Source organism: Drosophila mojavensis, unplaced genomic scaffold (assembly GCF_018153725.1).
Source record: "Drosophila mojavensis isolate 15081-1352.22 unplaced genomic scaffold, ASM1815372v1 contig_36, whole genome shotgun sequence".
Taxonomy (NCBI): domain Eukaryota; kingdom Metazoa; phylum Arthropoda; class Insecta; order Diptera; family Drosophilidae; genus Drosophila; species Drosophila mojavensis.
Genome location: NW_025318858.1, coordinates 3,456,400 through 3,483,234, shown reverse-complemented (window position 1 = coordinate 3,483,234; position 26,835 = coordinate 3,456,400). Strand labels below are relative to the sequence as shown.

At 41.1% G+C, this 26,835-nt stretch overlaps 1 protein-coding gene across 1 annotated transcript in view; it reads right to left on the bottom strand.

Moving 5' to 3' along the window:
• Window positions 1–26,835, bottom strand: part of LOC6575887 (roundabout homolog 1) — a 64,560-nt gene that overhangs the window by 11,013 nt on the left and 26,712 nt on the right. The window contains exons 2-12 of the mRNA XM_002001855.4: window positions 14,404–14,594; window positions 12,655–12,757; window positions 9,797–10,090; window positions 9,558–9,698; window positions 7,440–7,571; window positions 6,390–7,327; window positions 6,200–6,319; window positions 5,726–6,131; window positions 1,475–1,570; window positions 1,146–1,392; window positions 701–864 (exon numbers count right to left, since the gene is read on the bottom strand). Of these exons, the coding sequence (XP_002001891.3) occupies window positions 701–864; window positions 1,146–1,392; window positions 1,475–1,570; window positions 5,726–6,131; window positions 6,200–6,319; window positions 6,390–7,327; window positions 7,440–7,571; window positions 9,558–9,698; window positions 9,797–10,090; window positions 12,655–12,757; window positions 14,404–14,594 (2,832 nt within the window). The remainder of the gene's footprint in view (window positions 1–700; window positions 865–1,145; window positions 1,393–1,474; window positions 1,571–5,725; window positions 6,132–6,199; window positions 6,320–6,389; window positions 7,328–7,439; window positions 7,572–9,557; window positions 9,699–9,796; window positions 10,091–12,654; window positions 12,758–14,403; window positions 14,595–26,835) is intronic.

The following is a 26,835-nucleotide window of genomic DNA, read 5'->3' as shown; positions in this document are numbered from 1 at the left end:
CAGTATTTAATTTGCCAGGGGCCTTGTTTATTGCGTCGCGCCACAAGCCAAAGAGCTGCGTTTACTGTGCTGCAACCAGCTAAACGGAAAGCCTAAGCACCAGTTGCCACATGCAAAGCGGGGGCCGCCCCTCTCGGTGCGGCCCTTTGGCATTCTCGTAATTCTGCTAATTTCAATTAGACCACAAGGTCTGCCCTCAAATGCAAGTGTTGAACATGCCAGGGACACACACGCACACGCACACACACACACACACATGCACACACTCAACTTGTTGGTTAATAATGCACACAAAACTAAATGCATAATTGCAACCGACTCTAGGGAAAAGCTGAAGAGGAAGCGGCAGGAGTTCCTCTCCGGCGTGGAGCGTCACGTGCAAAATGTTAATTTCTATTATGCGCCCGGCACGAAAATTTCTGCTGTGCTGCCTGCTAAAATATTTATTCGCACCTATTTTGTTGTGCCGGTGTGTGTGTGTGTGTGTATGTGTGTGTGTGCCTCGCGAACAATGGAAAATTAGTGTTATTTATATATGCAAATCTCTGTATGTGTGTGTGTGTGTGTGTGTGGGAGAATGCAAAAAGTCTGGCTGGGAAGGAAGCGCCACTAGCTGAACGCAACGGATGCAGCTCGGATGTGGCCGGGCACCGTCTCCTCGTCCCCCTCTGCTGGCATTGCTACGGTTTCTCGTACTCACCTCGCATGGTATTTAGTGCCGACTGCTTCATCATCATGTGCTTGCGCTTCACAAACACCATGGCCCCGAAGGACAACATCATGATGGCCAATATGGCGCCCAGCAGTATTATGAACCAAGGCTGCGTCAGCACATCGTTCACATGATCCTGATTGATGGGATAGCTGTGGAAGAGACCAAATCAAAAATGCAAATAAATATCAAAATTATGAAATGTCATTAATTGAGACTGAGGCTAAACGATCTGGCAACGCTCAATTGTCATGCGAGCTTAAGTTGGCTGCGCCTGAGCAGTGCCAGAAGGCTTAAAGGAAACAGATGAGATATTTTGCCAAAGGAATTACTGGAATATATTCAAAGATTTCTCATCATCATCATCATAAATGAATACACAGTTCTTCATATGGAGTCTTCACAGTATTTTCAGTAGAATTTTTCAACTTACCGCTGATTGATAAACGGATCGAGTCGCTTCGTTATGGGATCCAGTCGCAATGTCGCTGGCACACAATACGGTCCAATGCCAGCATTATTGCCCGCTGCCACGCCCACCGTATACATGACGCCCTCCGTCAAATTGGCCAGCACCAAAGTGGGCGAGGCAGCATCGATGGTCACATTTGTCAAAATGCGCGAGAAATTGTGAGCCGTATCGATGCCGCGCACAATAACGTGATAGTAGAGCAAAACACCTGCAATTGGGGTTAAGCATGAGGATTAAGGTTAATGAGGGGTTGATTAGGGCGGGAGGCAGCTAGGGGCGGGTGTACTTACCATGCTCCTCCTTCAGCTGGGGCGCCTTCCACTTCAAGAAGACCGCAGAGGCATTAAGCAGTATGGCCTCCATGCCAAATGGCGCCTCGTTGGGCACTAAAAGGAAAAGGAAAAAAATGAAAGATGAGTTCGGATGGGTTAGGACTTTTTGGGTCTACGGCTTGAAATGCGTTTTTGATTGTTGCGCCAGCTGCTCTAATGAGTCGCGCCCGCTGCTGCTCTAATTAATTGCCATTTAGTGGGTTTAGCACTTGAGCGTAGTACGGAAACAGTTCCGGGTAGAGGCAGACAGCCCATTGTGGCAGAGCGAGAGAGACAGGTGGAGGGGGGGAAAGGGTTATATTTTTAGATGGCTATGCAGTAGCTGCATTCATCAGCGACAACTCCTGCTCTGGGCACACTTCAAAAGCTCATCTTCATTTGTTTATTTATTTCCTGCTGTCACAGCACCGTTCGCTGCTCCGTCTGAGGCAATTTCTTTAAATAAACACACGTGCGAATGCGAAACAAAACAAAGCAACGACATCGTCTCTAAATAGCCGACCGTCTAGGTGGAGCTATATACATATACATATGTATATGTATAGGGTTAGGTGTACTTAGAAGCGTGTTGCTGCGATTCCTCTCTCACTTTTTTTTGTTTTTGTTTTTTTGTTTTTTCTTTCTTCGTGCTCGCTTTGTTGCTGCTGCTGCTGCTGCGACATGCTAAAGTGCTCGTCAGGCTTTTTGTCTATGGGGGTTTTCTCTTGCTTTCCATTTTTCCCGTTTTTTGATTTCGTATTTTCCTTTCTGTTTTTGCTAGCCGTGTCTGATGACGCGCTTAACACGTAGCTGCCATTGTGTGGCATACACGACCTCGGGCCAATTGTAGCTAAGCAAAACCCAGCTACAACACAATGAAGGAGCAAAAAATGTGCTGCACATCACATTTGACAAACCAATTGGAAAATTGCAATCGAAACGACGCATTTCACTCGATGTTTTTGCAGTCGCGCACTACCGAAATCGTATCAAACCAACTCGGCTCTAAGTGGATCATCTGTCCGTCAACTGAGTTGCTGACTTGAATGCTGCTTACACTGGCAAATTGATAGCACAATTTTATAGCGTTGTCAAATTCTTCTTGAATTCTTAGCTTTTTCTGCCGTGTTCCCTAATTTGCGATTTGTTTTTATTTTAGCGAATAACTAACATAAGAAACTATTCTAATTTTCAAATTGCATTTTTTTTTTTTTTTTTTTTTTTTTGTTGAGCCTATATTAATATATACATATTTATGTTCAGATCGTCCCTATGTTTATAAATATTTTATTTAATCTGTTTTTTTTTTCTCAAATTTTCTTCTGCATAATAAGAAAATATTTTTTTTTACTAACAAAAGTAAAAATGAATATAAATTATAAATTATAAAAATTATATTTTTTATAAAAATTATATTCTAAAGAAATATATTAAGATAAAATTAATTAAAATTTTTATGCAAAAAAATTATATAAAATATAATTTTTCACATGAATTTTTTTTTGTTCTAATGAATATTTTTAATAAATTTAGCTCAAATAATTTTGAAATATTAAAAAAAAAAATTTATTGTATTTTTTTTCATTTCGTTTTCAATTTAATATCCCCAAATTTCTCTGGAATTGCAGCGTATTCACTAGTCAGCTTCAGCCTGTCGGCTGCTTCTAGCACTCCCCAGCTGAACTTCTTTTCTGTTCTGTTAGCTGTATATCCTTTACTTGCCCAGTTCCGCCTTTGCTGTGGGAGCTGTGCCAAATGCTTCCTGTGCTTAGCTGCTCCCACCCCCTGCTCCTGCTCCTGCCCCCTGCTCGAAACAAGCTCTAACAAACGCGCATCAAAATTGCATGGCAAGGCGCTGCAACACTTTGCGGAGACACCAAAGAGGCAACAACTCCTGCGTTCGCAGGCAGCAATAATTGTTGTTTATCTTTACACAATTGCGTTGGCAATTTCTTTGAGCTGTTGTTGTTGTTGCTGGCAGTGGGGAAAAAGTCAGACGCGCAGGTGGAAATGTGATGCATACGAAATGAGTTTTGATTTGGTTAGCAGCAACGCAACGCAGCGCAATTTAGACAAATGCATCTACTCGCAGACAGAGGGCGCTTTGCCGTTGACGGGTGTGCATTTTATATTGCAGTCGAGCGTTTGTTGACTTATTTGCGGCACTGTCGTGTCGCGCCTCCTCCTCCTTTCTCCGCTCAGTGTTTGCCTCTGCGGCTTGCATTGCTTGACATTTGCCTCGTTGCTGTTTGTAGTCGCCTCTCTCTCTCTCTCTCTCTCTGTCACTCTTGCTGCTCTTTCTCTATTTTTGTATTTAATTATTTCGTAAAAAGTCGTCTCATTGAGAACTGTGCGCTCTTTTGAAGTTTTTCGGGTGATAAAATGCAGCGATAAACCTGTCTGCAAAGTTTCGCTGAAGTCTTTGCATTTTTGCAGCTCGAGAAAGCATTGAGAGGGTAGGCAAAGAGAGAGAGAGAGAGGGAGAGCGGAATGGAATATTTGGACTGTCTTATCAGCTGCAGCTGGAGCAAACGCGCATCTGCAGGACATGTGTCTTAGTCAACTGAAGTTCGGCGCAATATCAGCTAAAGTCGACTAAATCCGCCAACTTTTCGCTGAGATATGTCGAACTCGACTGTGATATCTAAACAGTTCTTTAAGCTACACAAAGTGCGAGCTTGAATGGACAAAAAAGAAAACTTGCCTGGGTTGTACCTTAAGATTTGGGAAACATGAACTTATATGTGTTAAGGTCTCTAAAGACAGAAGCAGACACAGATGATCCCATATGCATATATCATTATAAGAAAGGGAAGAGTAATATTCCATGGACATCCTCTTCTTGCTAGTTAGCATATTTTTAATATTGTCTCTATATTTTTAACGATCTAGGAAATTCTATGGCCTTGTTGATCCCTTCTCTGTCTGAAATTCAGCAAACCATAGAGTCAAGCAGAGCCTAGTCTAGGACTGCTGCAACTAAGAAAGTTTTACATGATGGAGCTCTAGCTCTCCGTAGGAGCCTCATACCTCATTATGTCTTAGATAAAACCTAATCAGAAGTCATTGACTTGAAGCCTGTCTAAACGTTCTCTTAGGATTAGTTTATTGTCAATCCTTTCTCGCTTTGGCCGTCTATATGTCTATGTCTAAGTATTATTTTTTAGCATATGAGAACTCTATAAAATTTGAGATAATTTCTAACATCTAGTTGGTCAACTTCGTCTGATAAATACTGGAAGATGTGTAAGTATTTGTAGTAGTTCATTTTCAACATGAGCTGCTCTACGATGTTCTCATCGTAGCCTATCATTAATCGATTTAGTTCGACCCAAATATCTCCGAGCCAGCACGCACACAACATAACGAACAAATTTCTCTGCAACAGAAATAGTTTCTCTACTCCTGCATTAAAAACGCCTACTGAAAAATATTGTAATTGCAAGTTGAGCTACATAGCTACAGCTGCAGACAACATTCTGTCGAGTCATTGGGCAAATGAATCCTTTCACCTGCGACACATGTAAATCATCACATCAGGTATTCAATACGGATGAATTGCTTCACGTGTGCTCAAAACCTGAGCCTACGTGCTTGTCGCGTTTATGCTGGGGCCAGGGACGGTGCCAGGACGAGGGCCGGTGGCATTCGCATTTCCCTTTTTCCTTTGCTGTGCCTAAACATTCCGCATGATTCGCTTTTTGCAGTGTTCAATGATTGACATACTTTTTATTTGCCATATCCGAAAGGAGTTCTCCCTTTTTTATGCGAACCTCGAAATTATATGAGATTATGGGACCCGCATCCCAGCAGCTGATGCCAGGCTGAGATAAGGGAAGGAGAGGTAGAGTGAGAGTGAGAGAGAGAGAGAGAGAGAGGGGGGGAGAGGTCCTGGCTTGGCATTTATGTAACGCGCTCATATCCTTTTATTGTATTAGGCTATTGTTGCAATGCGAACTGCTCTAGCCCCATCCCTTCCTCAGCTGCATTGGTTGTCACATAGAACTACCCCCGCGGCACACAGAGGGTTGCTGTGTGTGGCTGTGGCCTGTGCTGGCATTTATATGGTTTGTTAGATTTCGGGCTGCGATTTAGCCGGTTCATTAGGCAACTGCATAGACAACTTTTTGCCACGCATAAATAATACATCAAAGTAGCAGCAGCAGCAGCAGCAGCAGCAGCAGCAGCAAAAGGCTGCTCCCACAACGGGAATTGAAATGAAGTACTCACCATCTTCGAGGGTACGGGCAAGGCGCGAATTCGACGGCTTGCCCTCGACTGACTTGTAAAATGGCACCATGAAAAATTCATAGAGCGTATACTGCACGAGTCCCGTCATCGTACAGGACGAGGCACCGCCACCATTCAATATGGTGAGCATGCGATATTTGGTGCTGTACGCGCTTTGGATTTGGATTTGGCTCGGCGTCTGTGACTCCGGGCCATCCATGGCATCACGTTTGCCGGCAGCGGCAATATTTGGTTTTGTCGAAATCAAAGCCGACGCTGAGGCCGACACCGATGCGGACGTGGAGGCTAGCAGTGGATTGGTATTGGCCGTGAGCATGTTTGTTATTGGATTCGGTAGCTGGCGCGCATAGATGTAGAAGCCCTCGACGTATTTGCCATTGATGATCTGCATAAGCAAACAAAATTTATTAGCTCCAGTGGCTGGGCTTTGGCTTTTAGGCTCTCGACTCTTACCTGCCAAGTGAGTTTCATGCTGGTAGAGTCCACAACGCTCGCATTGGTCAGCTCCACCACATCGCCGGACAGTAGGCTGGCGCGTGCCTCGCTGAGATCTAAGCCGCTGTTGAAATACCGCTGCAATTCGAATAGAAATTAAAGTTAAGCTAGGCTCAAGCGTGGCTTCCTTAATCCCTCCTCTACTCACCGTGCCCACTGCGATGGGTTCCGACATGGGACTAGGCAGCGATAGACCGTGCGAGTTCTCTGCGCGTATCAGGAAGAAGTAGTTCACGCCCGCCACGAGGCCCAGTTGGGTGTACGTCGTATTCTGTATGCGTGTGCCCACGGCCACCCAGCCATCCGTCTCGTTCTTGCCGAACATCTCGACGACGTACCCCACCAGGCTGGAGGCGCCCACCTTGTTGCTGCGCGTCCAGCTGAGGGTGACCGAATCGTCGGTCTTCTCCACCAGCTGCGGCTTGCCGGGCGGACCCGGATAGGTGGATAGCTCGGGGGCGCGATAGAACTTGATGTTCGGATTGGTGGGCGTGTCCAGGCGCAGGTAGCCGCTCCACGATGACTTGCCATTGCGATTGGTGGCCACGCAGGTGTACAGGCCCTCGTCCTCGTGGCGCTGCAAGTCCGAAATGGTCAATGTGCCGGACTCGGACAGATTGCGACGCTCGTGCTCCTGCACATCGATGGGTATGCCGTCCAGGTACCAGGAAATCTGTGGAGCCGGTGTGCCCAGCGTGCGGCAGGGCAGCACCACAATCGACTTGACGGGCAGCGTCTGATTCACCGGACCCTGCTCAATGATGGGTGGAGGCAGCTCGAACTGTGTGTCCACCGTGACAACGGTGCGGCTGCTAACGCTACCGACGGCATTCAGGGCATTGCAGACGACCACCTTGCCGGAGTCCTCGCGGGCAAAGCGCGCTATCGAGAGCACCGAGCGACCTTCGGGCGTGAGGCTGACCTCCAGGCGACCGTCTCGATAGCCGGGCAGCAGCAGCGAGCTGTTGCCCTCGACGGACCAGTACAGTGTGGGCCGAGGATGACCGCTGGCCTGGCACTCGAACAGCACTTCATCGCCGATCTCGACCAGCTGGTTCTTGGGCCGTGTAATGAACTTGGGCGGAGCTGTGGATGGGAGCAAAGCAAACAGCGGGTTGTTTAGTTTTAAAGTAAAGTGAGCGGAGGGAGGGGAGAGGGGAGGGTAGCCGGCTTCTGGCTTTTGGGGCAATTAACTTACCGTGCACAGTGAGTATGCCCGTGGCTGTAATTGAGCCGACCGCATTGTCCGCCTCGCAGCTGTATTCGCCCATGTCCTCGAGCGTGACGTCGTCCAGCTTCAGACTGCGGTCCTCAAGTATGTGCACACGGCCTGCAATGGGAGAAGGAGAGAGAGAGATAGATAGAGAGATGGGGTAAGTAACATGTGAGAGCAAGTCAGAAACGAGCAACTAACTCGGACGTCTTCTTCTACTTCGTTAGTAGTTCAAGTAGCGTAAAAATGGCCAAGACTGCCAGCTAAGGAGTTCAAATAACCGCAGCAAAGTAAGCCAAGAATAGCTAGCCAAAGGTGGATAGAGAGCAGGGCAGAGCAGGGGGTGGGGGTAGTCGTCGACACAGGGTCGGATACACACATTGAGCAGCTAGCTTTTGTGGTTGTGTCCTACAATAAGAGATAGACGACAACAACAAACGGAGCTTGAGCTATAACAAAAGGAAGCTAGGAAAGGAAACTCTTGTGATGGATATCGACGCGCTAATACCCTGTAAGATGAGAACAGAAACTATATATGAGTTATATGAATATTCCTGTGTTTTCCTTCAGCCAGACTTTCCTTCATGGCACTGAATTTTCCCTTCCTCACTTTCCAGCAGATGTTTTGCTCAATGCGTTGAATTTCTCTTGGCTCACTCTAACTACCCCTTGGTAAGTTGCTTTCTTTTTGGTTGGTTGACTGACTGCGAAATAGGTTTTAAATGTTGTTGTTGTAGTTGTTCGGGATGTTGTTCCTGTTGTTGTTGCTCCTTCAGTGGCCACTGTGCCAATTGTTTGCTTAACAAAAGTTTAGCCCACGCTCTCCCTATCTCTCTGTCTCTCTCTCTCGCACTTAACTTCAAGTCTCGTCTGAGCTGACGGAATGTGTTTTTACCGTATTTTCTTTTACGGCTTTTGGCTGCGAGGGCAGTTTAAAGAAGCGTAACTAGCTCGCAGAGGGGAAACAGACTAAGTGTGTGTGTGTGTGTGTGTATGAGCTGAGCATTCCCCAACACTCTTCCATACATTTGTGTAGCTCCTCTCCCCACTCCCTCGTGCTGGTTAGTTGCACTCTTTGGCGTTGGCGTTTCGGGGGGGAAAAGTGCGTCCCTGTCTGAAGGACAACATTGCAACAGTCGAGTGTTGTGCAAGCAAAATTGTTGATTGCTGCCAACAGAGATTGGCAATTAACGGAATTAAAAGTTACAGTTGTGTTTACACACGGAAGGGGGCTACGACGAACGAGGCGTGGCATGGCCCACCCACAACCACAATCGCACTAACAACAACAACAACAACTAACTAACTGTTCGTATAGGTGTTTATTACACTGAGCGAAATGAGTTGACAGAGCGAAGAAAGTGAAGCTTAGTCCAAGCTAATGTTGGATATTATATGGAAATAAGAGAGATGCTATAGAGAAATTATGAGAAGTCCCAAATTCAAGAATGTTGTGGAGCTCTAAGACTCAGGTATTTACAAGGGATTTTTAAACGAATTTCTATTTAATTATCAGTCTAGAGCTAAATTAAGATATCAATGGAACTAAATTATACTTAAATTTAGTTGATTCGGAATGGAAAAAATAACACCTTAATATTCAGCAAGCGGATGGGGTAATCAGTCTTATATATAAGGTAATACCATATGAAACATAATTTAAAAATAATATGCATTTTTCAACTCTATGATTTAAATACCCTCAAGACCTTCAATGCATCTATGCTATTTCATAGACAATTAACTTTCCGATACATAAATAAAATTCAATAAATTTATCTATCAATCAATAATTTCTCGCAGTGTAGCTCAGCAAATGCTATTGCAGTGTAAACATGAAAGGCCACAGGCCAAAGTAACCGCATGAAACTAACTTTGTTTTTATTTTCTGCCATTTTTTTTTTTCGACCCATGACAGCTGCCTTTATAAAAACTATTCGCCCTATGCAAATATGGCAAAGCAAAAGCTTAAATTTCATTTGAAATGAAACTAAATTCCGCTTAATTGACTGAACACGTAAGCGACACGGCCACAGGTCTAGTTATGCACTAGTTTAGTTGATGGCTATAATAATAGTAAAATAGGGCTCTGCAGATACTTACGTAGAGGCATGTTGCCGCCGGAGGCTGTGCGACGCCAGAGAACATCCGGCAAGGGATCGCCGCCGATGCGACACTGGAAAACAACGGAGCTGCCCACCACAGCCGTCTGATTCTGTGGTCCGCGTATGAGAAAGGGACGAACTACAAGAGAGGGAGAGAGTGAGAGAGAGAGAGAGGTAAAATATGTAGTAAAACCGTCTTCGTTAAGTACTTCAGGTATGGGAGCTCATCGCACTTACCGTGCACCTTGAGGAAGGCGGTGCTCGACTCGCGAGTGCCCACGATGTTCTTGACCACACACTGATACCTTCCGTCATCCGACTGACGGGCGTCCTGTATGGCCAGATTACCGCCATCGACGATGCGGATCCGCTTGTTGGCGCCGTTGCCATTCAGGTTCAAAGTCTGTCCGTTCTTGCGCCAGGAGATTTGCGGTTCCGGTGAGCCACGCGGTGCACCACATTCCATCAGCGCTACCTCGCCCTGGGCCACTCGTGTGTTTTGCGGTTCCAGTCGAAATTCATCGCGCAGAACTGTAAATAGAATAAATGGGAGAGTGTGTAAGAGAGAGGCACAGAAGGAGAGAGAGAGAGAGAGAGAGTGAATTTTGTTATGGGTTAAGCTTTGATTGATTCAATATTAATAACTCCGACTGAGTGAGGGGGGAGAGCTGGAGTAACGGACACCGGCTTCAGAGACAAACATCCTGCAGCATTTGCTTTATCCCTTCTTCATACTTAATGCCCTCTGCCATTTGAAAGCTACCCAGCTACAGCTACGTCCACGCCCACGCCCACGCCCATGCCCTCGCCCACCTGCTTGCGCTCAATATGCCAATAAAACCTTGATAATGATGTGCTGTCCAAGCTTTGAGCTGCTACTGCTGCTCCTGCTGCTGCTATTTCGACTCCTGCTGTTGTTGCTGCTGCAATATTAATAAGCTTTGGCATTTGCAATGCGTATTTTCCTGCTGTTATTTTTCTTTTTACTTATTTTACTAACAGAAATTGCAAAATTGATAATAAGCGAGTAAGGTCGACTGGCAAATATCCTGTGAGTGTTGTTTAACCATAGAGTTTGAATAGTCAAAGGTAACTGAATTTGAATGGTAGCTATAGAAACTATTGATAATGGCTCTACAACACTAATAGATCATATATCATATTTCATAGATCGTACAGTACTTTGAGGATAAGCTTAGATATTAGTTGGACTTATAGAAAATACTCTTTAAAAACCTTTTTTCGACTGTCTTTCAGCTATCTTAGGCAAAACTTACTGACCCTATTTCAAATCTACATTTAAGCCAAGACGATCTTCAATTTCTAAACTTGAGGAATGAGAATCAGGAAATTATATAGTTAAGCAGATAGTCTGTTTCCTAATTTCGGCCTGTTAACTGTCAGCTTTGCGGTGTTTATACGACTGTTCCTCAGCTCCCGATCAATCACTTCTACAGAAGAAACTCCTGCTATACCTATCCACAAGAAATAATCGCAGAAAATAGAATATACAAAAAGTATTCCATTTCAAGCACCACGTTTGCATGCCAATTACATATACAGGGTATTTAAATGGAGAATAACAAAATGTAAAATACGAAATGTGAAATGCAGAATGCAAAATGCAAAATGCACTTCAATAAACGCATAATGCGCTTCACTGGACGCCAAAGGCAACACAAAAAGCAGCTTCGCAAACTAAATGCGAGCTTTACGAACCAATCCAGCATTCAGTCCAAGTGGACCGTACAATGTTGTTAAAGATAAACAATTGTTGAGAGTGCCAGGTGAAGACTATTAAATGCGAAAGCTGATGGCCCTTTTCAACCGAGGCTCAAGGACTGCAAGGATTGAAATTGAAATCCTTTTCTCGACTGCGGCTACGCAATATTAATTAATCTGCTTGGGAACAGCCCCTGGCAACGCAAAGCAGCCCCAAAAATAAACAGTATACAGTGAACGTGTGCGCTCCGCCCCCTCATCAACCTAATCGTTCCATCTGCTGTTGCTCTGGATATCAATTACAAAACATTTTTGCGAACTGCGAACTGCTTTATTTTATTAATTAGAAAGCAATGCGAGTGCATGACGTGCTGCGTCTACCAGAACAGGAACAGGAACAGAAACAGAAACAGCAACTCGCAACTGGACATGCAATGCAGTTGCTGAAGGGTTGGCCAGTCAGACTGCCCACAAAAGTTCATTAGCTGTAAATGTGCAACGTCAATCGATCAACGTCATTGAGTGAGTTTTCGTTTTTTTTGGCATTGTGCCTATCTGAAGTTTTGTGTTCTTTTTGGCTTGACACTACAAAAAACTTTTGACAATTATGCTGGCAACTAAATGATGTCGGAATATGAGTTAAGGCAGTCGGGCAGTTAGTTAAAAAGTCATTTTTACATAGATAAACCTCATTTTGATGGAATAGCAAAGGTTAAATGACATAGGATTTTTATAAAACCTTTTACATAAGTTTGAGGAGGATTTAAAGTAAGTTTTGTCAAACGGTTTTAAGGATATATCTCAATTTATGTATGGCATGATGATTTTTATAATTAATATGCACCTCTGTTTAACATGACCCCATTTTCAATTAATATGAATAATAATATCTCTAACACACAACAATTTAACTAAAACTTATAAGTTTTCCTGTTCATTTCAAACTTATTTACTAAAATCCTATCTTGCCTAAAACAGCAACCCTTAACTTACACGCGATTTGGCTAAAATCGTATATATATAAGATTTCGGCTACTTCCTCATAAATTTCGTAAGTATTTTACAATGATTGAGCTAAAATTGTAGATGATACAAATGCTTATGTTTATTAAAACATCTTCATACTTGATTGACTTTCATTTTCCTGCTCATATATGCCAGTCTTTTCGTTATTTAAATTTCCCACTTTATGATAACTCTTTTCAATAGGATATAGCTATAATAAATCGATGCCCATTAAATCAGTATCCCTAAACTCACATACAAATTCGTTGAAATTTTCAGTAAATTTCGAGGACTATCGAATATTTACTTATACAAAAGAGCTTAATAGACTGTCCTTAAAATTCCCGACTTATAGACTTATTACTTACATGCTACTTGCAATGTTGCATTTCTGGAACGTGCGACGCCCAATTCGTTCTTCGCCTGGCACCAGTACGTGCCCGCATCGCTCTCCCTCCGCGAGTGTATGACCTGCAAGAAAGAGAGGAGGGGGAGAATTAGAGATTAGATACTTTACAGAAGAGATATGTGTAATATTATTGCGAGTAGTTATAAGCTTAAGAGCGACACGTGTCGGTGCAGAGATCAAAAACGAAATGCGCTCGACCAAAAATCAAATAAAACTCTAGACCCAAAATTCAACTGCTGACCAACCAGTCCACTCGACGTATACGCAATTTAATTTAATTAAAAAAAAAAAAAACAAGAACAAGTACCCTCTACAGAGGGTCGTGTCTGTCCGTGTGTATGTTTGTGCCTTAATCACTTGGCCTCTTCAGTTTTAATTGGCAACAAACTGTAAGCCGGCCCACAAGTCACTTAGGATTGGGGCACGACTCCAAAAATGCCATTGAAAACAATAAAAATTAACTAGGGGTAGGCGACGGCAGCTCTTCTCGAATTTCCGGGTTCTGTTCAGCTCGAGATATGCGCAAGTGAGTGTATGATGATTTTTAATGATAATGATAGCCCTCCTCCCCTGCCCCATGGCCCATGGAACACTCGACACTGGTGTCCAGAATATTGCAACCCATTCGTCAAAGAAATAATTTGTTGAAATTTAACAAAAACTGAACTCAAAACGCGCTCAACTCGAAATAATTCGTTAAATTCCATTAAAGTGGAAAATAGCAAAGGAAAAAGTAACAATAAATTTTATATCAAATACATTTTTGTTGCATTTAATGAAAATCTACTGAGCGGGGGGTATACAAAAATGTAATATAAACAAAGTCGAGGGCGGGGCAAAAAAGGAAAAAAAAAAAAAAAAAAGAAACTGACAAAAATTGCAGTGCAGGGGTGGGAGTTGGGGGTGGTTAGCAGAGGGTGACTGCGCCCAACCCCCCATCGTCTGCCCCTGCATTAAGACTCGTTAGCTTGAATTGTGAAATGTGCACGCACGAGGAGGCAAAGGGAAAGAGAATGCAGAAAAAATTAGAGATGGCAAAAGGAACGATATTTAAATACAATGTGAAATCATTAAGATGCAAATGAAATGAATAATCAAAATTAATTACAAAAAGTTTAAGTTTATATAAATTATATTAATATTAAAGAAACATATTTATTTTTTATAATAGAATAGATTTAAGTACTTTCGGGGAAATTTTAGAAATATTTATTTATTTTTTTTTTAACAAAAAATAATAATCGCACCTCATATTATTCTATTTCCTTTAAGTATTTAAAATATTTTCTGTATATTATATATGGCTTTCACCCCCATCATTTATGTCAAAAACAGTTCACAGTTTATTTTGCCTCATCGATATTTTCTGGCATTCCCTTTCCCACCCCTTTTCTTAAATGTTATGTCATCCCTAATGCTCAACAGGAACAGTTCTTCAGCCTAGACATTTTGGCAGGCTTGTAAAGGGGGGCCCATACTTATGCCCATTCCATTCTTATCGCTTGTTGTTTTTATTACGAGCTGTCTGCACTTTGTTTTACTTGCCGATCGAAATGCAACGAATCGGAAGCGCATAAAATAATATGAGCAACAATTTTGATGCACAAATGTTGCGATTCCCAAGAAATGATGAAACGAGAGGAGAAATCGTTGTGGAGCAGCTGGATTGAGGGAGTCTGGTAATATAATGATAGACTTGAAGACTTACCTTCAGAAAGAATAGACCGCCCGCGGGTAGCATTATGCGATGTGAGCCCGCGTCCGTCTTCAGTTCGCGTCCATCCTTGAACCAATGAATCGTTGGAGGTGGATTGCCCTCGGCTTTGCAATTGAACGTGAATGGATCATTCTTGGGGACCGTAGTATCCATGGGATGTTCGATGATATGTGGATTTTCACCTGTTGAGCAGAAAAGAGTTGGAAAATTAAAAAAGGAAGAAAAAGGTTTTACAAACTGATGTCTATTGTTTCTTGGGGTGATTTAATATTTAAATATGTACTTTAGAGTTTTCTAGCACAGATCCCACCCAGAGACTAAAGATTTAACATATGTGCATGTTCTCTTAAGTGGTTCCCTCTAGGGACAGGTCGTATATCGTTTTTCCTTAAAACAAGTTTTGTCACTTAAGCAATTAATGCGCCATTAGGAGTTCTTATGTAGAACAAGTCGCCCCCCATCAAGCACCTAAAATTCTGTTAAGGAGCATTGAAATTTTCTTGACTGAAATTCACTTGAATTTTGGTCCACCCCACAAATTCAATTAACTCCAAGAAAATATTTGCTCGCCCACGGTGCAGACAGAAAGAGAGAGAGAGAGGGAGTGAGAGTGAGAGAGCAGACTAAACATAAATTTACAAGCATGTCGATAAGGATGAAACAAAGGACAACGCTAGATAAACTTTATTAAAAGCGGCAGCCAAAAACAACAACAAGTATAAGAATGTCCAGCGAAATGGAGAACCGACTGAAATGTAATTACAAAAAGCGCTTAAAGGTGAAAATTTATGTATGTGTGGGAGAGAATGGAAAATGGAAAATGGAGATGGGAGAAGCTCGATGCTCGATGCTGGCTGCCAGATGCTGGATAGTAACATCATTCAGCCGGAAATTAAGTTCTGCAGATTTATTGAAAGCGGATAGTAATGAGAGCTGAGCGACAGAGAGCGATGATTGAAGCGATATAAGAGTTAGAGAGCGGCCCATAAATGGAAACTAAAGCGAACGTATAAGAGTTTAAGGCCAGCGACAACAAAAACAATGCAAAAGAGAATGGGTAGAAAAAACTATAACGGCAGATATATGTATGGCGCATGCAAATCAAATCAAATCAGAGCGAGCCATTGTTATCACTATGAAAAATCACTATTCAGTGAATTCACTGTGAGCCATTTCTCAAATGCCTTCTACCACGAGAGAGCGGGATAGAGCGGCGAGTGAGAGTGAGTGAGCGCACCTTGGTAAATTTGTCAATTGCTTTTGTGCTTTGCTAGCAACAACAGCAGCAGCAGCAGAAGCAGAAGCATCAGCCTTTTGTGCGCTTCACGCTTTTGTTTGATGCAATGCTGTGGCCATTGTCTGATTGGGCGTTCTCTTCACTCTCGCTCACTCTCTCTGTGTCTGTGTGTGTGTGCATTGCGTGCTTTTCTATTGTTGTTGTTGTTGCTGCTGTTGTCAAGGCGACAGCGCTTGCTAATTTAAATGATGAAATGCCTGAAGAGACGAGTTGAATATAAAGTAAATGTCAACTGAAAAGCTCGCCCTCTCTCTATCTCTCTCGCTCTTACAAACCTCTGCACTGCGGCAGCACTGATTATTAAAAATTCACAAACCAACCAGAGCGTTATTTGTGTGTTTTTTTATTTCTTCAATTATTTTTTTATTAGTTCATATGTATGCACCTTTGGCCAACTAAAATTCGTTGGGCAGCTAACAAAATATTTATTTAAGCAAAAATATGTTGCAGGCTAAATCAACACAAACACGCATAGAAAAGAAAAAGCAATGCATGCAATTTTAACACATGCACCAAAAGGTAGAAAATTCAAGTAAAACAAGCTTTGATAAGCTTTAGAGCAGCCGAACTGCAAAAACCATCGTGAATCAAATAAGAATTTACAACAAGAATCTCTACGCAAAGTCAGAAAGACGAAAGTTTCTTTTTCGTTGCTTTCATGCACAAACTTCTAAAAATAACAAATAGGTATACATAATGATGACTCTTGAATACTCTACTAATAGATAACTGATTGATTTTGCGCACTCTGTGTAGCATATTCTCATTCTCTGCTATGCCAGTCGAAAATTGCGGTGCAAGAGAAACCGCAACAGCTTCAAAGCTCTGGTCTTCGTTTGTTATTAAGCTAGCACTAGAATAAATGAAAGAGTGCGGGCGCGATGGTGAGTGGGAGTGTGAGCAGCAAAGGAAGTCTGACTTTGCACTTAATTACGCTCATTTGGTGTACGCACTTTGTACGTGTGTGCGTGCGTGCTGCTGCATGTGTGTACAAGTGCATTTGTTTGTGTGGGTGGCAATTTATGCATATGAAATAATGTAAAAGAAGTCTGTGTAAATAAACAGCAAAGTGCTGCCGGCGTTGAAATCATGCAAGCGCACATACACCTATGCAAACAGACACACATATGCATACAGAAACTTTAGATAGAGAGAGCGAGAGAGAGAGAGAGACAGCGGCAGCAGCAGCAATAATAACAGGAAGTGCATTTGTTGTTGCCGCTGTTAAGAAATCTACGGCTGCTGTTGATGCAGTTGTTGTTGCTGTTGCTTCTGCTGCTGTTTGTGCGTATGTTATCTTAGTTTATGTGCTTTTGCGCGTTTTGTTGTTGTTTGCAGTTGCTGTTGCCGCAGTTGTTGTTATTGTTCTGGCATAAGCATAAAAATATCTGCCTTTGAGGCGTATCCCAGCAGCCCGAGCAGCAGCAGCAGCAGCAGCAGCTGTTATATGCGCTCTGCGTCCTCGCTCTGCCACTCTCTTCCACTGCTAATTTGCGGCTCTGTTGGGTGCTAAGAGCAGTTGCGCCAATATACGATCATTATTAGCATGTCAACAACAACAGCAACAAAATCACAACTTTCGACAAACACAAACGACAAAGACGAACACGAAGACGAAGACATCAACGTCGATGACGACGCGCCGTCGGCTACATGACAAAGCCGCAACAGGAGATGAAGCAATTGCACAAATGCATACATAAATACTTGTATGCAAATATGTAAGTAGTTGTGCTGCCATCGCTATGATACCTTTGCCCTCTCTCGCTCACTCTTCTACGCCCACTCTTCTACTCCATCGCTTTCTCTCTCCCCCTGTCCCTGTGCATCTGTTTGTAATCAAACAAACACCAAATAGACTGCCCGTCTGGACATGGAGTCGAGTGCAGGTGGAAAATGTCCAGCTGTTGAGCCAAATTCTTGTGCTAGCTGTAAATGCAGCCTGCCGGAAAACCACTGATTATGATATGTTTGTCTCCCTCACACCAGCTGACTTAGCTAACACACATTGAAAATAGAATTTGCTTGTTTAAATTTTATACAATTTCCTTAGTTTTGCGCCTCGAGCCAAGTGTGCGTTGGCAAGGCAAACTTTTTGTAAAGAAATTAGGCACAAAAGTCAAATTGTGACAGCTTCAAATAGCTGTAAAAGCTCTCTTTGGAATCAACTAACTGTATCGTTGACACAGCGGCGTTGCTTCCGTCGGTTGCGTCGACTGCGGCGTTGGCGTTGCTGTTAAAAAATTAACAAAGCCTGACAACGGGCGTGCTTCTCTGCCAATAGAGTAACTGTTGTTGTTCTTGTTGTTGTTGCAATGGCTCAACATGGCAGCTCGACAATAATTTATAAGCTTTTAGTGCAGCAGCAAAGTGGCTACAATAAAAACAACAAGAACAGCAACAACAATGAGAGCTAAGTTTTTGATTTGTCTGTTGTTATTGCTATTTCTACTTCTGCTACCATTTATTTATTTATGTTGAATGTTTAATTTTTAATGTGCATGCAACTTACGCGAACGTTATGAGAACTAGCCATGAATGCCAAAGGGCAACGGAGCGAAGAGAGTGGAAGAGAGCAGAAGAGAGGAGCATGGGGGCCAGCTGAAATGGCGAAAAAGGGTTGCCTTAGCGTCGGGCAAGGCGAGGGGCTTAAGAGTTTTGTAAGCCTCTGGCACAACTTTTGCCACTTAAGCTTTATGTAAGTAAATATGTTTGTGTAAAGGAGGTAGGGGGGAGAGAGCATTGTCTGCACGTGTGAGTGTGTGGGCGTGTGTTTACATATTGTTGTAGTTGACTACATAAAATTTTGAAAAACCTGCCATAAGTCAAAGAAAATCTCTTTAAATTCAACAATTGAATGCGTTGAAGAGAGGAAGGAAATAGGAATAGATATAAGCAGCGTATAAGATTAACTTAGCATGCAGCTCAGATTGTCTTATACTTATTGATGTGTCCTTTCACAAGTGAGCATGAACTTAGCTCTTATATTTTGTAATCGTTTTACATTTATGCATGTATAAGAACTGTTATGTTAACAATTCTAATTAGAAGATTCACATATAAGTATATTTGCATACTCAATTGGTAAAAAAAAAAAAAAGCTCTTATACTTGCTGGTAACTCTTATAAGTTCGCCAGCATACAAGAACAAATCTTATAAAAGAGCTTAAATACTTTTTAATAAGATTTCCATTGCACGTTGTTGAGGTTATGCGCGCTTGAGGTGCTGCCAAAGAATCTTTCAACTGTAAATAGAAGTACGTGTACACCTGCATAACGGCATTAAAACTCAAATACTAGCTTCGAATCAACTGCTACCTTGTCTATTGGAAGCCCGTATAACAAATATGCATTGCAATATTCACGAGAGGCGAAACAAATGATTCTCCACTTCAAAACTTGCTCCTGCAAATCTGAGAGTGCAATAAAACTTTGCCAGAGTGTAGGTGAGAGAAGGCGTGTGAGGGTAACGGAATTTGTTGTTGTTGCAATGCAAAGTGTAAGAAAAATGGTGTAAAGTGCGCATTGTTCTTCCCGGTGCTGTTATACAGCATGCATGTATGCGTGTGTGTGTGTGTGTGAGAGAGTGGGACTTTATTTGTATTTGTTTTTTGTGTTTGCGCGCCTCGCTTGTTGTTTGTTTGCTTAGGCATTCGTCAGGGGGCGAGGGAGATGGGTATAGGGAGTTAGGGCGGGCAGGGAGAGAGCAGAAGCTGCTTGGCTGCCAATTATTTAAATGCTGGTATTTACGCTAAAGCGGATGTGGGCCAAGACACTGGAGGAGGCAGAGCACACGGAACCAGTTGCCAGGAGTCGGAATTGTGACTCGGAACCTGGAGTCGCATAAATCATTATCACATTTATGTAATATGCACAAGGAGCAAAGGAGACAGAAGACAGAAGACAGCCGACAGCCGGGCCATAAAAACCGCAATAAACCAACGGGGATTATGGCCATAATATGAGGACTTTCATTGAGGGTAGCAGCGACAGAGAGACAGAAAGAGAGAGAGAGAGAAGGAGAGGGAGAATAACATGTAAGCAAAAGACAACAATTTTATTGCCTTCTGTTTATTTTGATTGCAACAAAATGCAAGAAATCAAAAAATCAAATAAATTATTCAAGGCGAGCTGATATTAATATAAATGCCGAATAGCATAAGGATATGTGAAGGGTATGTAGGGATATATGAGGATATAGCGTATATCCTTATTGCATATAAACAAAAAACGCTTCGGGCAAGAAACATTTGATTGGAATGAAGAGACCGCAAAGGCAATTCCCGAGGGTTTTTGCTCTCTCAATATTTTCAATGTCAAATTTATGCCAGAGCACGCCGAGCGTCTGGCAACGCCGGCATCGGCGCCACGCCCCCATACCAACACCCACGCGCACTCTGCTGTCTGCCGCGCTAATGAGCCAAAACGCCCCAAGGTGCGGATAATGTTGAGAATAGGGAAAATTCTCAGACAGCTTTGCAGACAAACTCATATACTTGCTTTGTCTCTCTCGCCCACATGCTCATTCTGTCTGCCCCTCTCCCTCTCGCTCTTCCATTAGACTTGTTTTTTTCGCACATTGTACGCATTTTGTTAATTTGGCGCCGCCTTTGGGGTTCGAACCACACGGCCAGCCACTCAAAATTGTAACGAATACCCTGTAGAAAGAAGGACAAGCAAGCGGGTAGCTTTTCATGTAAATCCTAGTAAAAGCTCTGTTAAACTTTTGCTCTGTTCGATTAGAATTCTGAGTATCCTTTAATATTTTTTAGTCTCTGTAAGTTCTTTTCATTATAAATATTTTAATAATTTTGTTCAATTTTTTCAAACCGTTTTCTATACTCTTCAAATCTTCCGTTTCCTCTGAAATTTTCTATAATTTTTTTTATATTTTTTCTACGACTTTCAAATGCTCCTATGCATAATTCTATTTATTATATCATATATTTATATATTTATGTATTCATCTTTTAATACACATGCCCATACTCATCATTTACAGGTCATCTCTTAGTCTACTACCCCCTCAGTTTTTTCAGTTGTTTTGTCTGAGCTTTTTCTTTTGGTTTCCTTTCGTCTTGACTTTTGGGGTTTTCCCTCTGCGACTCTGTTTTTCAACTGTTAATTAAATTCGACAGCCTTCTCCCTGTGCTTGTGTGTGTTTGTGTAGCCACGCCTCCTCGATTCCCCCACATACGCCGCCCATTGTTTTTACTTAGCTGCAAGTTGTTCAAAAAATATGCATTGGCTGTTATCTTTTTTATGAATGAATGAAAGGCCCCGGCGCAAAAAAAAAAAAAAAAAAAAAAAAAAAAAAAAGGGGTTCGTTTCTGCGTTCGCTTATCAATAAATTCATAAATGCCGAAGAGCCGGAGCAGCAGCAAAAAAACATTGAAATCCTTTTAAAGCTGCCGGAGATAAAATAAAGGACGCTCACACATGGGACAGCGATCAATGTCACATCGCATATTTATATGAGCCTCCTGCTCCGCCCTGCTCCCGCCCAACGTCTCCTCCTTTGCATCCATTTACCATTCAGGCTTTATCATCGTTTATAGTTTATATCTCGGTTTTCTTCCATTTTTTCCAAATTGCATTAAGAACTTGTATAGGCGCTTATCTCACTCTTCATAAACTTATTAAGTGCTTTATGCAAATAGACCTAAAAATGATGTAAGCCCGGCGAGTGGATAAACCGCTCAGCTTAGCCGGTTTCGGGTTACCTTGAATCGAAAATCTGCATTACAATGTGCGCGCCATTTGTCAAAAAACTGAAAATGTTGGTGTAAATGAAAAGTTATGGAGGGTTTTAGAGTTACCCAAAGCAGACTCTAAAATGCTCTGCATGAGCAATAAGATGAGCTTCAAATTGTAGAATTATAAGAGCAAAGTTGTTTATGGAAGAAGTTAGCAGACAGCTTTACAAGTTTGAGAATTATGCTATGGTGAAAATTGCAGAGAAGAGCGCCTTCAGGAGACGCCTTAGATAACTATCAATAGCTCTCCTATGCAAGTTTCACACTGCTCAAAAGCAAATACTGAAGTGTCTTCGAGCTTTTAGGTTGCTTTTATATAACTTTGAGAATCGTATAGAACAGCGCCTAAGAAGTGCGCTTAACAGATAAAAGAGCACTTCTATGAAATTCTCAGCATTTTTGAAGCAAATTTTTAATTTGTTAAAAAATATTATGAACGTAGAAGTCAGAGATCTTAAGTAACAATGTGAAAAGGGGGAATTAAACTAAAAAAAAAAATATTCCAAAATATTTAAAATATTATGTTAAAATTGGAAAAAATTTATAATCATTTTTTTTTTTTTTAATTTTCTAGCATAAGTAATAATCATTGATTTTTCTTAGCAATTATCTAAGCAAATTTTTTGCCTTTTCGAGGTTATACTGAAAATATACAATATACATATATTGTAAAAATTCTTATATATAATCGGACAATGCAATGTATTCAATTATTTATTAAAAGAACAGCCACAGCATTTTTGCCTTATAATGAAATACTTGACAAGCAGTTCATATGAATGAACCAAATCGGAGATAAGAGCTGACACTAAATACGCGGCTGTCAGACCTTTTGTAGCTGATAAGTCTGGGGCCTACCCTAACATTCACAAATAGCTCGCATATGACAGCTAGAAAATATAACATCAAGTGAAATCCAATTAATCATTTTCGCTTAATCTCTGAATTGTCTTATAGTATTTCGATTTGAATTTCGTTTCAGATTTCGTAAGCCGATTTTCAACAAATCTCATAGTTCACACACTGAGTTAGGAACCTGTCTACTCTATAGGACAATATGAATTCATATTTTGTGGTTTTCTGCTTCTTCTTGCTTTCATAATTTGTCAAATGTGCTTGCTCTTTGTTTAAATAAGTGGAAAAAAAGCTAAAATTAATTAGATTTGTCATAGCCATTGACATTTCGACAACTTTTCTATTAATTATATTTGATAGATGTGCGGTGTGGGATGGGAGACGGCGCGGACTGTGGGGACTGGGGGCTGATGTCTCTTGCGACTGGGAGGGCCACTGAAAATTTTGAATGTGTCAGTCGTGCGAGGCTTGATTTATGGGCGTGACACAGTTTCCAAATGCTCCACATTTATTTTACTCGCCTGCACCAATAGAGAAAGAAATAGATTGTTAACTATTTGCTCTCAGTCTATTGGTATTTTGTAGTATTTTTTGTGGTATTCCTTGGCATATTTTAGGTATTCTTGTGGTGCTTACCTAAAAAGAGAAAGAGGAGAGGAGAGTGTGATTAGATTTTGGGTTTATATTTGGGAAGCTTTCATAAAAGAGTTTAGATAGATAGACAAAGCTAAATTTATGAATTAAAGAAATAAAATATTATTTCATTTCAAAATCGATAATTTAATTTCATTAATGATTTTCAATATATGGACTCCTAAAAATATTTATTATATTTTCACATTTATTTAATAATTATACATTTTTTATTTATTTCAAAATTGTTTATAAAAACTTATTTATAGTTTAATTTTTTCAAAATTTAAAAATAAATAAAATGTATTTTATTTTTAAAAATATTTTTATTTTTAATTAAATTTTTTTTATTTTTAATTAATTTTTTTTTTAGTTTTAAATACTTTTTTTTAATTAGTTTTAAATACTTGATCTATTTTATTTTTATCTTTATACAATTTAATCTTTTTTTATGAAAAATTAAAAAAAAAAAAAAATTTTTTTCTTTGCTACATTTTGTATAAAATCTTTCAAAAAGTGTTGTTTAATTATTTCACTGTATAAATTGTAGTTTTCTTATAGAGAATGGGCTAGCTTTGTTTCAGGGAACTGTCGCATATGCCGCATATAAATGATGCGATTTTTACGTTTCTGGTTTTTCGATTTATGTTCGTTTTGACAGCTACGACAGATATGCATCGACCCCTGGGCACAAGCTACGCAGCTACCCAGCGCAGTCCAGCCCGACTGCCTGACTGAATGCCGGCCCAGCTGCTTCTACCTCAAACAAAGAGATCATTATCGTAGAGAGAGAAAGAGCCAGAGAGAGAGAGGGAGATTGAGAGATGAAAAGGAACAAAAAAAAAAAATGCACACAGATGTCGTTTATTGAATATCGATTTACGCTGACTTCGTTAGAAGAGTCGACGAGAAAAACGCATGTTAAATGTAAATATGAATAAATGAGCTAAGCGGAAGAGAGCGAGTGAGAGAGAGAGAGAGGGAGAAGGGAAACTCTGACAAGGGGGAGACTTTAGCTAGAGTGAAGTTTTTGCTGCAGCAATGAGTCATGAGTAAAGTTCAAGTTGTTGGTTTCAATGTCACATGTTGCATGTCCTGCAGGCAACAAACAGCAGCAACAACAACTACAACAACAACAACAATTGTTAAGGGGGCCACTTGAAGCGCGAAACTCAACACTGAAGCTCGAAACGACAAAGCCGCCAGGCCCAAAAGATTTTAGCATTGGATAAGCAAGCGGCAGCAGGACACAGAGTCGACTCGACTCGAGGGCAAAAAAAAAAAAAAAAAAAAAAGGGCCGCCGTCTGCTGCGATGATTGATTTCATGGCAAAGTTGATTTCAATCAGCAAATGTTTATGCAGTTTTCGTTTTTTCCCTCCTTCATTTTTTGTTATCCTCCTCCTGTTTCAGTTCTCTGCCTGGGCCGGTGCCCTTGGGGGCTCGCAAACTGACAAGAATTATGACACTCTCCATATTTGGAGCCGTCTCGGGGGTCCGACTGTCGTTTAATTGCCAAAAGCGCATAATTATGGCGCGTACATTGAACCAGCCCACAAAGATAAAGCCCAAAAGCTAATAGGCTTTTAAAGAAGAGAAGAGCGAGCACAATAAAAAAAGAAAATGAAAAAAAAACTAACTTAATCAAGAGCCATGAAATCGCCTTCAAATGAAAGAGAAACCACGATAAAGCCAGAAAGGCAACAGAACAACAAAAATGCTTAGCAAAGTTATTAATATCGAACCTGATGATAATACAAATTGGGAGTAGAGGTTGAAAGAGAAAGAAACAGGGGAGAGGGAGAAAGAGAAGAGAGGGTTTATAAGCCGCACAAAATAAAAGCGAAAAGGGAGCAACGCAGAGAGAAAGAGAGGGAGAGACATCTCATGTGATATGTGATATAGGAAATATGTTAGGTTAATAGAGCTACACTCAGCGAAAATGAGTGGAAAAAAGAAAATAGGTAGATTTACTGAAGAAGAAAATGAGAAAGAGAGAGAAGAGAGGGGAGATATAGAGAAATAATTAAAGGGAGCTGGAGATAGAGAGAAAATGATGAACAGAAATGATTTATTGAGCTTGGTTCAAGACAAGGAGTTAATCTCATTTCTATACAAAAAACCTAGCCTTTTCGCTCAGTGTAGTCCGCTCAGTTCCCATCTAAATGCCCAGACTCCTGCCTCAGCTGCATCCGCCCACTTGCTCCCCCTCTACACCACTCTGTGCTCTCTCTATCAGAGGCCATGTCCAGCTAAACTGATTTAAGCAGCTCACACAACATTTAATAAACGTTGAAAGTAAATGTCATTAGTGAAAGAGACGCTGAAACACTTAGGATAGTGGCAGGAGGTGGGAGGCGGGAGGCGGGAGGTGGCCGTGGTGTTTCGGGTCGTATGCCATTCTGCGCTGACACTTGATGAGCTGTCATAACATTAGATCATGTCTGCGAGGCATGTGGAGGAGGCTGCAGCCGGCGAGCAACAGCAGAAGGGCAGCTCATTAGTCGTGGAAAACTGTTTACTCTGCTTATTATTATAAACATTAAACGAGGAAAAAGGAAAAAGGGAAAATACTGCAATGGGGGAAAACCGAGGAAAAATGCTTCAACTAAAAACTTTAGCTCAAAATTAACACGAGAACAGCGAATGGGAGAGAGAGGGCAAAATGGGAACTTGGAATGTAATAGAGTGCCTAATTGATTGATTGATGGATTGATTGATGTATGGAGTGTGATTGACTGCCTGGCTAAATGCCTATAGAAGTCAAACACGAATGTCAAAGGTGTTTAGAAAAATGGCTTTTCAAATATCTCTAAAAATACTTTTGGGACTTGTTGAAATATTTTTCGAAAAACAAAAAAAAAAAAATATGTGAGATAAATATTTCTCTATAGAAATATATTTTTCATCAAGAAATTTTCTCGCAGCTGTCATTGTTTTTAAGTGCGCGGGAAATTCGATGCGCTTAATGAAAGCGACACTTGACTGGGCTTACATATGTATGTATATATATATATCTACATATAGGGCTGCGCCTCTTTGCCAGCCTGACTAATCAAAAAATTATGAGACGATTTGTTACACCAAATATTAAGTTCATTGTCGGCGCAGAAGTAGCACTTATAGGGAGTGAGAGGGGCTCGACTTGATTGAGATGTGGGCGCTGAAATCGAGCTGGCATTTAATCAGAATTCGGGCATTGAAAGAGAAACTGAGAATGGGAAAGTTGAAATTTAATTATACTGGCGGAGGAAAACTATTTGCTGGAGTAGAGCTGAATCTAAACGAGAGTTGAATAGAGATTGAGCATTAGAAATTGAGCTGCTTTGAAAGCACTTAGAAACTTCAAGCTTTCGTGATTTGAAAATGCTTAATTTTATTGACTATTGAATTAGAATGAGAGCTACATATGTATATGTGATATGCGTATATTAAGCAGCTTTGAAAGCTCTGCAAAAATCGCTTAAAAAGTTGGTGCGATCAAGCGGCTATGAAAGCTCCAGGTACATAGTATATCTTTGGAAGCCTCTATATCATGCATGAAGATAATTGAGAGCTTAAATCCCAAGAATGTTGCTTAAAATGAATATGATTACAAATAAAAAACTTCTTAAAATTGTTTTTTTTTTTTTTTAGTAAAACTTGTAAATTAATCAACAAATTAGTTTTTTGCTTCGTAAAAAGCTTTTAAACTTTTGTCAGCTATAAATAAAGTAAATTCTAAAGCTCATTAAAGCTTGGTAGAGCACAAAGCTGTATCACTTAGAAGCTTGATTGAACACGCTGAACGCTCGTTTAATTGGCTACATATTATCTCTTAGCAGATCGTTTGAAATAAAGGGGAAAAATGATTATTATAACAAACTAAGCCAGAGTCAAGCTG